Source organism: Manis pentadactyla, chromosome 13 (genome assembly GCF_030020395.1).
Source record: "Manis pentadactyla isolate mManPen7 chromosome 13, mManPen7.hap1, whole genome shotgun sequence".
Taxonomy (NCBI): domain Eukaryota; kingdom Metazoa; phylum Chordata; class Mammalia; order Pholidota; family Manidae; genus Manis; species Manis pentadactyla.
This window is the reverse complement of record NC_080031.1, coordinates 65323393-65339720: the sequence shown is the minus strand read 5'-3', so window position 1 is coordinate 65339720 and position 16328 is coordinate 65323393. Positions and strand designations below refer to the sequence as shown.

The window sequence follows — 16328 nt, the reverse complement described above, 5'->3', positions numbered from 1 at the left end:
TTTAATTACAAAACTAATGAGAGAATTTTGAAAATACAAAATGGTATATTTTATTCCTACTACTTTTCTGTAGTTCCTCTCAGTCTTTTGCATGTGCATGTCTGTATAGATGTACCTCTTCTGCAGGAAAAACCCGGTTGGAGTAGTGACATGAGGACATTATTTTGAGTTTTTGTTTGTCTTTACCTAGCCATACAGTAATCTTCATAAGCTCTTTTTCATTATGGCTCCTTTGCATTACATGCCAGTGTAGTTATTTCCTGTATTTTATTTTGCTAATATGCTTTAGCATTCTCTAGTTGTAGTTTTTATTGATGAAACTATGATGAGCACTCTTACATACAAATCTTTTCATCTCTGTTTTATCAGGATTAATTCCTGATGAATATTAGAGTGAGCATTTTAAAAATAGCTGATACATATTGCTCTCTAGGAAAGTTGTACCAAAATAGACTGTCACAGCATTTTTCACTTGCCAGCACTGATTATTAATACGAAATACAGTATTTTCCATGATAGGCAGAAAACTCCATCTTGCTTTAATTTGCATTTCTTTGTTACTGAATTCGAATAGTTTTTCATTTTCATGATTTTTGGCCATTTAGAATTTTTTTCTGTGCAGTCTTTATATATATATTCTTTGTTGCCATTTTGAATTGGGTTTATTTTCTTCAGTTAATGATTTGTAAGAGTTCTTAATGTGGTAAGAATATTTTACTATATGCTCTCATCTGTTGTAGTTTTCCCCATTTTTATTTTATACTTTAATTTTATTATCTTTTTTTTCATAAAAGCTTCACATTTTCATGAGTTATTCCCATCGGTGTTTCTTTTTCTTTAATGATAAAAATTACCTTTTCCCATCACAATATATGATGAATGTTTTTCTGTTTGATATGATAATGTATTTCTATTATCTTCACAGTTTTATTTTTTTGCACTTACTAATTTAATGTAGCTGATACTTTATTATATGAAGTGGAAGTCAAATTTAATTTTCTTCCAACCCCTTAATATATTGTTCCAACAACATACTCCAGTTTGATATATCACCATTTGATATATCACCTTTATCTTAGTTACTAAGTTGTGCATTAATGTCAGTTTCTAGGCTCTGTATTCCATTGCTCTGCCTGTCCTTGAAATAGTACCACACTTATTTATTGTAATTGTTTATTTATTATACTAGTATTTATTGAAAGCCTACTCTGGGCTGAGGTGGGGAGTAGTCATTGATGAATAAGATAAAAAGGTTAGTTCAAGTATGCTTTCTTAAAGATGTGTCACAGTTTGATTTTATAAGTTTTCTGATTTCTCTATTTAGAGTTTTTCTTTACTAGTCTTTTCCACTTACTTTTCTTCATAAATTTGGAATCATTCTGTCAAGTTCCCCCCCAAATTCTGCTGAGAGTTTGGCTGCAATTTACTTATATATATTAAACATGTTTTTAAATTGGGTAGTCATTAACTGATTTATAGCACTTGAGGTTCCTGTTTCAGAAAGACAACATTTTTCTAAGATTGCTGTATTATGTCCCTCTCTACTTCTTTAAGGTTTTCTTAGTTTGGGACTGTCACTCTATTTTCTTGTTAGGAATGTGTGTCAGTGTGTCAGTCACTAGTTGTGATGCCCAGTTCAACTGTACAGGTCTTGTTAGTGACTCTGCTAACACAGAGCATAAGATTGGTTGACAGTCTTAAGTATGTGTTATGACTCATCTTTTTTTTTTTTGAGTCACCTTGTTTTAATGGTCAGAAGAGGTGGAATCATGGCCTGTTAGCCAGATGTCACCTTAGGAGGCACTGTCTCTCTCAGTCTCTCAGCATGGGAGAAGTATGGCATAAGAAGGAAATACTCAGACCTGATTCCTTCTGGCTAATAGTGTGGTTTTAAGAATTCAGAGAAATAGGTCTGGCTTAAAAGGGAGAATTGGGGAATGAACAAAAATAGGAAGTAGGAAAAAGAAGAAAATTTACTAGAACATAGCAGATTATTTTATAATAAGGTAATAGGTAACTGTTCTGGGGAGTAAAGATGAGAAATATTTTACATTTTTTATTAGGAAACGTGGGTCTATGCAGACATCTGATTACAGTGTTTATTTGGGACCTTGAAGGACAGTTTTGCCTAGTCTTTCATATAAATGAATAAAGAGAAGTGAAGTAAAAATATGTGTATACATAGAAATGAAATTAGTATGTATTCATACACACATACGTATATACAGTACACATGCTTCCCAGGCCAGTGCTGCTCAGAGAGCGATCTGCAGACTGCTATTGGTCTGTAATGAGGTGAGAGAAATTGAGAGTGAGCATTTTGAAACTTAATAGCAATCTGACCTTGCTGTAACCTTGTTTTTCTCATATCTTACAAAATTACAGGAAGTACATGTGCATTGGGTATACATTAGAAACCTAAAAAAATTTTCTTTCACTATCAGGTGATCATGGTGTACTTTGCTTAGACTGGGTATTTATGTGTCAATTTGTTCTATGCAGGGTGTGGCTGGAAATCCTATGGTGAAATCTGTGCTTGATAAAACAAAACACTCGGTGGAAAGCATGATTACCACCCTGGATCCTGGCATGGCTCCATATATCAGTATGTATTTAAGATAGAGTGAGGTCGGCCATATGTTTTTTAACGTGTGGGCTGATTTGTTTTGGTATGAGTAACTCATCTTTTTCTTAGCACACTTCAGTAAACTTCGAAAACACAGAATGAATTTTGGAGGAGTAAAAACAATATGAATTATTAGTATACTTACTGATTTTAATTGTAAATATGGTTAGTGTTGCTTTATATGAATTTCACTTTATTCACTGTTGACATTTGAAGTGATGCTTTGTTCATACTTGGTTTGGACAATTGTCCAGTTATCTATTTTAATGAAATGTGTTCATGCTTAACTCAGCGATAATATTGTTAGAGGAAGATAATATCTGATTTACTAGGTTTGTTTTAACTACCTTTGAACTTTGATTACCGAGAATCCTCCAGACGTTGACATAGACATGCTGTCGTTTAATAATTCTAATGTACAAATGTAATATGTGAAAAAACATAATTGCTTAGTAGACTTAGTGACCAGTTATTAGTAATTCTGTTGAAATAATTTACAAGCAGCTGTATACCAGATACTTGAACAAAGACTTTCAGCAGTGGTACAAAGTCAGTAGCTTTCATGAATCTTGACTGTCTAGTCAGGTAGTTTATCATCTAGTAAATGTCAAATGCTAAGACTTAAAAATGGAAAGTACCATTTATTAAATGCTTGCTCTGCCAGGTACTAATTCTCATAAGAACTTTGAAAGGTAGGTATTATTTTCCTCAAGTTTTAGATGAGAACCTGCATTCAGAGATTTTGTTATCCTGGGTTATCCTAGGTGGAGCTAGATTGAACCCATGTTTAGTTTTTTTACACTTAGCCATTTTGCTTCATTGAAGTAGAAAATTGAATCAAAAGTAAATCAGATCAATTTTTCTTTGTATTTGTAACTGCCAAAGGATTTAGAAATTGGACCCTACCATATATATTGATTTTATATATTCATAATAATCAAGTTGATATAATTAATGCAGTCTGTATATTCTTTACAAGTTCACGTTTTGAATGAGGGAAAGAAAGGAGTTAGTATTTTTGGAGCTCTTGCTGTATAACTGGGTACTGTGGTAGATTATGAAAGCATTTACCTTATTTAATTCTTAAAGCAAGCCCTGTGAGGTGGCAGATATTTTTCTCTGAAGAAACAAGCTCAGACACTTGCCCAAGGTAACTGAGCTAGCAAATTATAACAGCAGGACTCAAAACCAAGACTTTCTCAGATCAGTACCCTGTGTGACATCAAGAAAAAGGCAATAAACCAAGGGATGGAGGGTGGAGAGGGAGAGAAAGATACACATTGAAATTTCTATTACTAGCAAGTATAACATATAATCTTAATCAGTTAGCTATAAAAAGTAGTAAGAGTGAGTGTGAAAAAGCTGACACCTCCTCCTGACAGGCTTTAAAGGCAAGACCGTTCTCACCTAACAAAACCCAAAGTAAAACTTCAATGTTTTTACACAAATATTCTAGAAATCACCATAACAATTTCAGATGTGTCGAGAAATCACAACTGCTAGAAATGGATTTTAACACAGTTTAATTAACTTCCTACATTTTTAAAATTTGTTCTCCCTTCATCATTAAAGGTGGCATTAATCACAAAAAGCTTGAAAAGCCTTTTGGGCTGAAGCTTAATGGAGCAGTGCTTAGCTGAGGTCAGGAGATATGTCCCACATGGATACAAAAATGAGCAAGAAGTATATGCTTCCTCTTTCCTGCATGACCCACTGCTTTTAGGTGTTAGTAACTTAGGAAATTCTAGTAGAGATGGGATCTGTGGAACATTATATGTCAGAAGAATGATTGACATCATTTCCCAAGGTTAGGAAAAAGGAGATCCATCCTAAAAAAACCAAATATTTGGAAAATATTTGCAACTGTTCTACAAGATACTTAGGGAAAAGCATAGCATTGTTTCTGGGGCAAAATGTTTCACAGTACAGACAGGTTCCCCAAAGAATCTCCTTTACCAGTGATAGACGTCATGCCAGGTCACAAATACGCTACGCTGAGAACCAGGCCTTAGAATTCAGTATATTGCAAAATGGTTAGATTTAGATTTTAAAAAATAATCAGGCATATTTGGTCAAATTGCTCAAAATAGTACACAGGTTTTTAAAATAATGAGTTGAAATATTAAATGTGTTAAAGTATTTTTATTTCATATTGCTCTTAGCCTTTTTAACTTTCAAGTTTTATATATATTGGCATTTCAGTTTTCATATATGCTTGCATGTTTGGATTGGAACAGTAATAGATGTATGACTTACAAATACCCTATGTATTTGTGGTATATGCTCTTTTTAAGAAATTTTTAAATGGGGATGTGTGCTAAATTTGACTTGCATTCAAACTATTCTCTGAATAAAGAGCATTTTGTGGCAGTCCTTGTTCAGTGCAGAGCTTGTATGGAGAGCTCTTTGACAGGTCACTTCCAGTCAGTGACAGTGAGCTTCATTTTCATTTGCTGTAAATAAAGCATCCTAGGTATGTAACTTATACTTCACAAACCAGTATATATGTAATTTGTGATGGCTCCATAGCTGGAGGATTGGAAACACACATCCACATGGTGTTATAAATTTGTGTATAATAGATATCTGCCTTTATTAACGGCAGAAAAGACATATTGATTTGCAACCTAAGAATGCAGTAAATGTGCCTATCCAAAGTTTAATCAGAAAAGTGAGAGTTGGTGAAATTAATAGAGCTATATAGTAGAACATCAGACTTCTGGTAGCTGCTATAATGTCATTTCCCCAATTGATACCTGCGGAACACTTTTGAGGAGCTGTTCTTGGATGCTAAAAAGTATTCCATGAACAGCAAGTACTGGGTTAAAGACATGATTTTTAATTGTTTGATTTCTCACGATCTTTGTTAGTGTGCGTTGTGAATTTCCAAGGAAGAAACGCACTGTGCAGCATCTCCTGAGCTTACTTGACCACAGAACCCTGTACTTAGGGGAGCTACTAATATATTCTAGAGCAGTATTTCATAGAATGCAGAAAAATGTTGCACTCAAACAATACTCAGAACCCTTGCAAGGTATGTACCACCTTCTGCTTGCAAGTAACACTCCCTCAGATAATGCATTAAATTCTCATTGTTAAAACTCAGGATAAGTTAGTTGTTCAGGCTAAGCACTTGTTGGAATAAGTTGCAATTAGATTAGAGGGTAAAAATGTGTGAACACATTAGACGGTGTAGAGAAAAAAGCAGTGCAGAGTCTGAGGGACCTAAGTTTGAGCCTGGCAACATCACTAAGTAGCTGTGCGACCTGGGGCAAGACCTTATCAGCCTGTTTCCTCAGCCAGCAAAAAAGTTAATAGTTTGTATTTTGCATCATTTTATAAGGTTAGTGGTAATTAATAATAAAATGCATATGGTAGAAATGATGAGAATTTCACTATTTAAATTTGGAAATGAAACTTTCTTGTGGTCTTTGTAGAATCTGGAGGTGAACTGGATATTGTAGTAACCTCAAATAAAGAAGTAAAAGTTGCTGCCATCCGGGATGCCTTCCAGGAGGTCTTTGGCCTAGCTGTGGTGGTCGGAGAAGCTGGACAGTCCAACATTGCCCCACAGCCAGTGGGCTATGCAGCTGGATTGAAAGTGGGTCATAGTAACTGGCACTTGATTTTTTTCATAATTTTGATACTCCTATGATCTGTGTGAAGCTAATGGGTTTTTACATACTGAAATATTGATTAGCTTGGTTTTTAAGTGGACATCTTGGTAGTGTTATAAAGACTGAGTGGGGTTTTAATTTAAAGGAACCTAAGATAGTTTTTGATTATTGGGGAAGGGGAAGAAACATGTAGAGAGGACAAAAAGAGATCTTCTTAACCAGTGTAGCTTTTTAGTCAATTACTGAAATTGTAACATGCCTCAAATCCTGAAACTTAAGCTTTTTATTATTGGCACTATTAATACTTTACACTTAAGAATACTTAAGTATTTCTTCATGGTTTATGGGACTCATCTTTTGGGAAGTTTCTAGAGTAGAACCGGGTTTCTAGAAGCAGGTTGTAGATTGACCGTGCAAGTCTCCCATTTCCCTTGTACATGGTAAGGGAACTCAGCACTTACCCAAAAAGCTTTTCTTAGCTTGCTTTCTTTGATTCTTTCTCTGTCTTTTTAACTCCCTTGTCTTAAAGACCGCACTATCTGGCACCTTATGGGCACAGGGCCTGTATACCCAGAGTTTGCTAAGATCCCACCAGAATATAGGGACCTGTTGAGTCTTACTACCAGGAATAATCCACTCATCCAAAGAAGACATTGCCTTAGATATTTGTGGGGGAAGAGGAGCTTGTGGTTGAGTCCATAGGTAATCCCTACCTAATAGGGGCAGATGGTAGAAGGACTTACTTTGAAGAGAAATTTTATAAAATTGCCAAAATTCACACCACCACCACCAGTGAAGGTCACACACTTTGTCCTTTGGCCTGTTAGCAGTAAAGAACTTGTACGTCTGCATAAAACCACCCCCGTTCCGAGTGTAGCAGAGCTGGTTGCTGGGGCTCACTCGGTGTTGGAGTTCCATAATATGCCCTCTTTGACCATCAGCGCACAAACCTGCAAGATCATATTAACACCTTGTCAGCTTACCAGCAGCTCTCCCAGCTTAAAAATGAACGAAAGGAACAGTAACAGTTTTTTTAACCTTAATTCCCTCATCACGTACCACCTAATTTTTTGCTTCTTTGGCATCAGAACTCTCCCCAAGAGTTGCCAACGCTTCATCTCTAATCCTTCCCTTCATAGTCTCCAGCCCGCGTCCGGCTCTGGCTCTCACCATCCATTCCCCAGAGAGGACATGTTCCACATCTCATCTCATCCATCAGGCTTTGGGACAGTGGCTGCTCGGCCTCCCCTCCCTGGGCCGGTGGGTACACCGGGCTGCGGGGTCCCTGCTGCCTGGCTTGCTCCTGCCCGGCTGCTTTGGCCCGTTCCTCCCCTTCTCCCCGTCTCCCGAAGTCTCCTCTTTATCCCCACTCCCTGCCTTAGTGATCTCGTGCTGCCCCGTGGCACTAAAGGGTGTCTGTGTGCTGGCAGGTTCCCTCTCGTGTAAACTGGGTTTATGGAAAAGTGGCCTTTCACCACCTTTGCTTGAATGTCTCAAACTTAGTACATCTAGTACTCTGCCCCTCTTCCCTCGCAGCCTTCTTCATCTCAGCGGCGGTGGCGCCATGCTTACGTTTCCTCGGGTGAGAAGCCTTAGAGTCCCCTTGGCATCTCTCCTCACCCATGTGCATGTCATCAAGAAATCCTGTTCGCTTTACCTTCAGAATATATCCAGCCTCTGACTGCTGCCCACTGTTTCTGCTGCCGGCTTGGAGCTGCCACAGTGTCTTGCTGGGATATTGCAGTCACCTCCCAAGGAGTCATCTGGCTTCTAGCCCTGTAGCCCATGGGGTTGTTCATGGTTTTTCAGCACCTTATGCTTCACTCAGTGTATACAGCCCAGATCCCTCACGGTGGCCTCCACAGCCCTACACAACCTGGCCGGTCTGGCCTCTGTGTCTTCACTGCCTCACTTCCTAGTCCTGCCCCCTGCTCTCCACGCCAGCTGCGTGGGCCTCCTTACAGTTCTTTATACTTGGCTGGCGTGGTGCTCTCCCCTGAGGGCCTGTCTCTGGGACACTCTTCCTCCCACGTCTGCTTGCTTGGCTCTCTGACCTCCCTTGTCTGCCCTTGGATCCTGTCTCTGCTGCGGCACTGTCGTGGCTGCCCGTTTGGTACTGCCATCTACTCCCCTCCGCGGCACTCCTGATGGGGCTTACCCTCTTCTGTTTTTTTCCTCTAGCCGTCAGCACCTTCTGATATACTGTATCATTTACTGTGGTGCTGTTGTTACTTGTTTCAATGCTTTGTTCCCCCCTAGAATTTAAGTTCCACAGGAGCAGGGAACTCCTTTTTGTTCACAGTTGGGAACTTTTCATGTAACGCTTGTGTTCTTTAAAATGTTATCCAGCAGTCGTAAGAAGATGTCTTGGTATAAAATGCTGAACAGCAGAATTCAGAACGCCAGGGTAAACTTATTTAATAATTGATTTTCTCAAGTAAGCAATACAGTTAATAATTGATTTTCTCAACGTAAGCAATACAGTAAAGAAAACATCTTCACTGTGGGATCCGTTAGGAATTTCGATGTAACACCTTATCAGTCTGAGGATAGAAATAGAAGTTTTTCCCTTAAAGAATTCTAGCTACTGCCCACCTGTTCAAATGGCTTGTTGGTACCTTTACAGTCAGACAGTCAAACTGGGCATAAGTACCTCTGGGAATACCCAGACATTTTGTAGGGTCTCAGTGGGCCCAGCTATTTTTAAGGAACTCATCTTCTGCTTCCTCAACTTCTGTGCGTGCTCTCTCCTGAGGTTTTTCTGCCTGAATTCATGCCTGTATTTGAGACAGCATGCTTTTTTTCAAAAACAGTAGAGGAAACTAATGAGAAGAAAAATATGTAGAATCCTGTACTATTAAAATTTCAACCCAGATTTTTTTCCTCCCCATCAGATCTTATTTAAATTGAAGTGACCAGCTTTTTTGAAATAAACTTCAAGTATGTGAAACTTTAAAAGGAAGAAATTAGCCATAATTAAAGTTAAGAAGTTTCAAAACTTCTCCTATGCTAAGTGTCAGTTTTTTGAAAAGCCAGTCATAGGACTGTAGCTGTATAGCTTATATTCAACAGAGACGTGGTTAGCATCCACATGAATTTATGAAGAGGTATGGAATTTTGATCATCTAAACCTGGTTGCTTCGTATAAGCTCTTAGAGTACGGTGTTAAGTTCTCGGGGCCTTTCTGCATCTTACTTCAGTTCTGAGGTAATTCCTTCCACGTGGTCTCTAAACTACCCAGTTCTTGCTCCCCTCACACTGCAGAGGAAGTCAGAATTCCACTCTGAAAACACTGGTAGGGACTCCTACCGAGCATCTGTATTTGTGACTCCAAAAGATGCCACATGTAATTAAGGTTGTGTTCAGAGCAGAGGAGAGACCACCTGCCCTTCTCTTCATTTTCTTCTGCAGTCCACAGACAAAAAGGATGGAACGTGTCTTCCTAGCTTTTCCTAGCTCTTACAGGTGTCAGTTGATTTCAGTTAATATTTTGCAAACCCTATGAAGTTTGAAGCCCTGTGCTATAGGATAGTAAAATGAACAATTTCTGTTTCCCAGAAGTATAAAATCAAGGAATATTTTGTGGTAGTGCATAGCTGAGACATCACCTTCAAAGAGAGTGAATCTGAGCATGCCACTCATCTAGTAGTAAGTTTATATATATATATACACTTTTTTTATTATTAAGGTATCATTGATACATAATCTTAATGAAGGTTTCACATGAGCAATATTGTGGTTACTAGATTCCCCCCTATTATCAGGTCCCCACCATATACCCCATTACAGTCACTGTGCATCAGCGTAGTAAGATGCTATAGAGTCACCACTTGTCTTCTCTTCTCTGTGCTATACTGCTTTCCCTGTGCCCCCCCCATATTATGTGTGCTAATCATAATACCCCTCAGTCCCCTTCTCCCACCCTCCCCCACCCCTTTCCCTTTGGTAACCATTAGTCCCTTTTTGGAGTCTGTGAGTCTGCTGCTGTTTTGTTCCTTCAGTTTTTAATTTGTTGTTATACCCCACAGGTGAGTGAAATCATTTGGTACTTGTGTTTCTCTGCCTGGCTTATTTCACTGAGCATAATACCCTCTAGCTCCATCCATGTTGTTGCAAATGGTAGGATTTGTTTTTTTCTTAAGGCTGAATAATATTCCATTGTGTATATGTACCACATCTTCTTTATCCATTCATCTATGCATAGACACTTAGGTTGCTTCCATTTCATGGCTATGGTAAATAGTGCTGTGATAAACAGGGGGTGCATATGTTTTTTTGAATCTGTGATCTTGTTTTCTTCAGAAAACAGATCTTTTCTTCACAGATTGAAGAAGACATATGCACTCCTAAGGTAATATTTATTTAAACATACTTATAATCACAAATTAGCCATAACTACCTCTTGGGAGGAGGATTTTGTCAAGTTTACATGGTCCAGTATAAAGTTAAGCTCATCATACCTATTACATTTTCTTTCAGATTGAATAGCTGCCTCCTCATTCAGTCTTACTAGATTTGGTGGTGGTATATCCATCGTTTACATTTTACTGTTAGTAATATAGGCCTGCAGAAGCCTGTTACTTTCCCTTGGTTGGTTTTTCATGTAGTAAATTCTTAGTGGATGCCTGTTAGGTTAGGCACTGTGCTAGGTACTAGCATTAGGAGAGTAAGCAAAACTACACCATCTTGATTTTAGTGTGGTTAAAATCATTTCTAGGTTGCTCTCATTCTTTATCTGTATAAGCTAATGTTTTAGGTCGGTTTAACTGTTCTTACACACCTGTCACTTCCTCTTCTTTATTTCACCTGTCTCTGAAATAAATTCAGGCATCTCTAGTGTGTCCTAGCTTTTTAAATTTTCATTAGAATAAGAATTGATGTAATAAAAATGGGTATGCTATTCATGGCTAGTTTTATTCAGAACTAGGAAGGGTTTTATTTTGCTTTTTGAACATATTCTCATCACATTGATCATTCATGATTACTGTTTGTGAAGTGATTCAGATAAAAGTAGTAAACACCAACCTTGTCCTCATTGATCCAGCTTTTAGTTTTTTATAAGATATATATTGAATTCATAATTATGTGTTATTTGTATAGTGTTCCCAGCTCCTCAATTTTATTGCATAAATGGTAGTAATTTTACTGAATAAGCTATGGTGTAATGTATACATTCGCAGTTATTAAAAAATGTCACTTGATCATGTTTTAAGGCTGTATCTAAAGAGAATCAGAAGAAAGAAAAAAATGTATTTACTGTTGGTATGATCGCCTACATAGAAAATTCAAGAGAGAGTCAGCTGAAAGATTTTTAGTAAGATGCCACCTTGCCAGATCAACATTTAAATGTACATAGTTTCCTTATATTCCTAGCAACTATTAGAACATGGAAAAATAATCCATTTCACAGTAGCAGCCTAAGTAGCCACGCATACAGGAATGGTTTGGGGTGTGCACTGCAACCGTTAGTGCCAAGGGGAACATGGTAGGACTTCTCACTTTTTACTCTAGACTTGCATGTTGTTTGAATGTGTAGAATGAGTATGTATGTGTTTGTGTATAAATGTATGTGTATTATAGAATCAACAGTTAGTGTATTTAATGCTGAATAATTTGAAATGGCTTGTGACCTACACTGTTGTTATGCAGGGAGCCCAGGAACGGATAGATAGCTTGCGTCGGACCGGAGTGATCCATGAAAAGCAGACTGCTGTGTCAGTAGAAAACTTCATTGCAGAATTGCTACCTGACAAGTAAGAAGCTGGTTTGGTTTTTTTATGACTTCGTTAAAATTCTTTTTCTTTTGATGAGAACTTTTAACATCTATTCTCTTAGCAACTTTCAAATATGCAATGCAGAATTGTTAACTGTGGTCACCATCCTGTACGTTACATCACTTATTTGTTTGGTTTTTTAAATGGTACCTTTTAATCCCCCTCACCCATTTCATACCCCTCCAAAAGCACCTCCATACCGTTTTCCATAGTGGCCACACAACTTTGTAGTCTCACCGACGGTGCAGAAGTGTTTCCTTTTTTCCACATGCTCACCAGCACTATGTTTTGTCTTTTTGATAACAAGCGTTCTAACAGGTGTGAGGTGATAGCTGATGATGGTTTTGATTTGCCATCTCCCTGATGCTTAGTGTTGTTGAGCACCTTTCCATGAACCTTTGGCCATCAATATGTCTTGTTTGGAAAACAGTTTTTAGAACCTATGCCCATTGTTTAATCAGTTTCTCTTTTTCCTATTAAGTTGTATGAGTTCTTTATATATTTTGCATATTGGCCCCTGAATATGATTTGCAAATGTTTTCTTCTATTCAGTAGGCTGCCTTTTTTTCTTGTTGATGGGTTTTTTGGCTCTGTGGACATTTCTTAGGTGTTGTCCTGCTTGCTTATTTTGCATTTATTGCTTCTGCTTTTGGGGTGTCAAATAAAAAAAAGTCATCTGTAAAGCCAGTGTCATGCAGCTTACTGCCTATTTTCTTGTAGTTTTATGGTTTCAGGTATTACTTTGAAGTCTTTAATCCATTTTGAGTTAGTTTTTGTGTATGGTTATGTTCTTTTGCATGTGTCTGTCTAGTTTTCCCAACATTATTTATTGAGCAGACTGTCCTTTCCCCATTGTATATTCTTGCCTCCTCTGTCCCAAGTTGATTGACCTTATAAACGTGGGGTTATTTCTGAGCTCTCTATTCTGTTACATGGATCGGTGTGTGTGTTTTTGTCAGCACCATATTGTCTTGATTACTGTATCTTTGTAGTATAGTTTGAAATCAGGAACGTGACGCCTCCAGTTTTGTCCTCCTTTCTCAAGATGCTTTGGCTATTCAGGGTCTTGTAGCTGCACATAAATTTTAGGATTGTTCTGTGAAAATGCTGTTGGAATACTGATAAAGATTGCATTGAATCTGTTGTAGGTTGCTTTGGGTAGTATGGATATTTTAACAATATTCTTCAGTGCATGAAAATGAAGTATCTTTCCATTTATTTGTGTCTTCTTCAGTTTCTTTCATCCTTGTCCTATACTTTTCAAAGATAACTAGATCTTTTCAAACAGATCTTTCTCCTCTTCGGTTAAATTTATTCCTAAGTATTTTATTCTTTTGAGGCAGTTGTAAATGGTAATATTTTCTAAATCTCTCTTCCTGATAATTTATTATTAGTATATAGAAATGCAAGACATTTTTGTGTGTTGATTTTGTATCCTGCAATTTACCAGATTCATTTATTAGTTCACAGTTATTTGGTAGAGTCTTTAGGGTTTCTTTATATTATATGTTATCTGCAAATAATGACGGTGTTACATAATCCTTTCTCACATCTTTGGATGCCTTTTACGTCTTTACCTTGCCACTTTACCTTGCTCTGGATAGGCCCTCTAATACCGTGTTGAATAAAAGTGGCAAGAGTGGACATCTATCTTGTTCCTGATCTTAGAGGGAAAGCTCTCAGCTTTTAACCATTGAATGTGATGTTTAGCTGTGGGTTTGTCATATATGGCCTTTATTATGTTGAGGTACATTGCTTCTATACCCACTTTGTTGAGAGTTTTTATTATAAATAGATGTTAAATTTTGTGAAATGTTTTTTCCATATTTATTTAAGTGATCATAGGATTTTTTTTTACCCTTCATTTTGTTAAGGTGGTTATCACATTGATTTGTGTGTGTTGAGCCATCCTTGCATCCCCTGGAATAAATCCCACTTGATCATCACATATGATCCCTTTCATTTATTGTTGAATTCACTTTGCTGATATTTTGTTGAAGATTTTTGCATCTGTTCATCACGGATATTAATCATTAATTTTTCTTGTGTGGTTTGGTCTCAGGGTAATGCTAGCTCATAAAATTAGTTTGGAAGCATCCTTCATCTGTTGTTTGGAAGAGTTTCAGAGGGATTGGTATTAATTTTTCTCTAAGTGTTTGGTAGAAGTTTCCCAGTGACACCAGTCTGGTCTTGGACTTTTATTTGTTGGGAAGTTTTTGATTACTGATTGAATCTTACTAGAAATCAGTCTGTTCAAAATATTTATTTTTTTGTACTTTAGTCTTGGTTGGTTGTATGTTTGTAGGCATTTACCCATTTCTTCTATGTTGCCCAGCTTACTAGTGTGTAATTATTAAGTAAGAGGCTTATTATGTTTCTCTTGGGCGCAAAATACAGTTAGGTCAAGGGGGGTTACACTGAATACCTAGTAAAATTTTTTGCTGACAGGCAGTGTAATATATGATTCCAGTGGTGGTAACTCAGTGTGAAGGTAGTGTCAGAGGCAGTTCATGAGTGATTGGGGCTTGAACTAGATTTTGAAACATACATATGAAATTTGGATAAGTGGGAAAGAATAGGTAGGACTTTGCAAGTGGAGGAAGAGTTTGAAGATGACTAAGATGTGTTCTGGGGTTAGTGGGTCAGATGTACAAACTTGGCTGAATGTCTGTTGGATGGAGAATCCAGAGCGGTCTGGGGACAGATTGCGAAGTGCTGAAAAGTATGAGCATCTGTTTATGCGCCAAGGAATCATCCAGTGATCATTATCGTCTCATTTTTTTCCTCTCTGTTAACCTTTCACTGCTCATTTAATGGTTACCTTACAAATTATATAGTACCTTTTTTGGTGTATTACATTGTAATAAAAATGATGACTTCAGATTACACTGGAACCACTGTAATATGATTTACTCCATCTTCATCTTCTGCAGTATTATTATCAAGTATGTTCATACTCCTTGTATTTTTAGCTCCTAAAATATTACCAGTATTGTTCTGTGCAGTCAGTATTGATTTGTATTTACTCTCTGAATTCCTTCCTGCATTTTTTTTTCCTTCCTGTCTGGGATCATTGTCCTTCTGCCTAAAGAACTTCATTTGGACCTGCATTATAACTGAAGCCTCTAGCTACAAATTCTTCGTCCTTTCAGTGCACCTTTATTTCTGGAGGCTCTTATGCTGGATGTAGGTAGAAGTCTTACGTTGGCACTTTAAAGGTGTCATTGTATTTTCTGGTTTCATCATTCTCTTAAGTCAGCTTTCCAGTTCATTGTTTCTGTGAAGATAATGTACCTAGGTGTGTGTGTGTGTTTACTTGCTTTTGTATTTAGTTTTTTAAGGATTCACTGAACCGATTCTTTCCCTGAATCTGTCTTTCATAAGTTTTGGAAAGTTCTTGGCCATTATATGTTCAAAATTTGCTTCTGTCCCCTATTCTCTCCCTTTCCTTTCTAGGACTCTAGTTACATCCTTGCTCACCTTTTGACAGGGTCTCACATTTCTCCCGTTGTCAGTCCCTCTGCCGTTCTTGCTGCTTTTTCTCTCTGGCCTTCAGTGTGCATATTATTTTTACCAGTCTTCAGGCACAGCAATCCTGTCTGCCTTCTCTGTTAAGCCCATACATTGATTTCTTACTTTTTAAAAAGTGGTTCAGTTTATTGAATGTCTACATCTTTTCATCTGTCTTGGTTCATTTTACCTCTTTGTCTTGAGTATATGAGTGAATCAGTTATTTTAAAATCCTTCTCTGCTAATTTCTGGTGTGAGAGTCACTTGGGTCTCCCTTGGCCTCCTGTGGTGTGATGACATTGTGCTCTCTGGATGCCTAATAATTTTTGAAAGCCAGATGTTGTTTGTGAGAAACTCTAGAGGTAGTCTTGAGAAGGCTCACCCTTTCCTCTAATAAATGAGTTGTAGGGTGTGTGTTGAAGGGGACAGTGTGGTGTACTTAGAGGCTGAGCTGAGGCTCAGGGTCACCTGGAGGTCCTCAGCTTACCTTTGGAAGGTTCTCCCCTTCCAGAATGTTCATGCATTTTGTCCTCCTTGCTTCTACAGCTATTTTATGCCTTTAGATACATGACTTGTATAACTCATCCAGCATGGGCCTGCCATAAACTGCTCCGTCATACCAAATACCTTTTGAGCAGAGAGTAGCATTTAAGGAAGATGAGGAATAGTAAATAGTATTAGGAAGTCTGGCAATGGTTTCTAGTATGGATTAACAAGGAGGGAGGGTGGAAGGGTTGTGATAAGAAGGTACAGAAGAGGGAGAGAGGAAGACAGCAGATCCAGCAATCTAAACTAGTTGAG

At 37.7% G+C, this 16328-nt stretch overlaps 1 protein-coding gene across 7 annotated transcripts in view; it reads left to right on the top strand.

The window, feature by feature from the left end:
• The window catches only part of LOC118921435 (protein PRRC1), a 117513-nt gene that overhangs the window by 79412 nt on the left and 21773 nt on the right, over positions 1-16328 (top strand). For 6 of the 7 annotated variants that reach the window (XM_057490980.1, XM_057490978.1, XM_057490982.1 and 3 more), the window contains 3 exons: positions 2503-2605; positions 6064-6231; positions 11897-11996. In XM_057490980.1, coding sequence (XP_057346963.1) covers positions 2503-2605; positions 6064-6231; positions 11897-11996 — 371 coding nt within the window. Of the gene's footprint in view, positions 1-2502; positions 2606-6063; positions 6232-11892; positions 11997-16328 lie in introns of all 7 variants that reach the window. The other variant, XM_036903213.2, reaches the window with a different exon arrangement.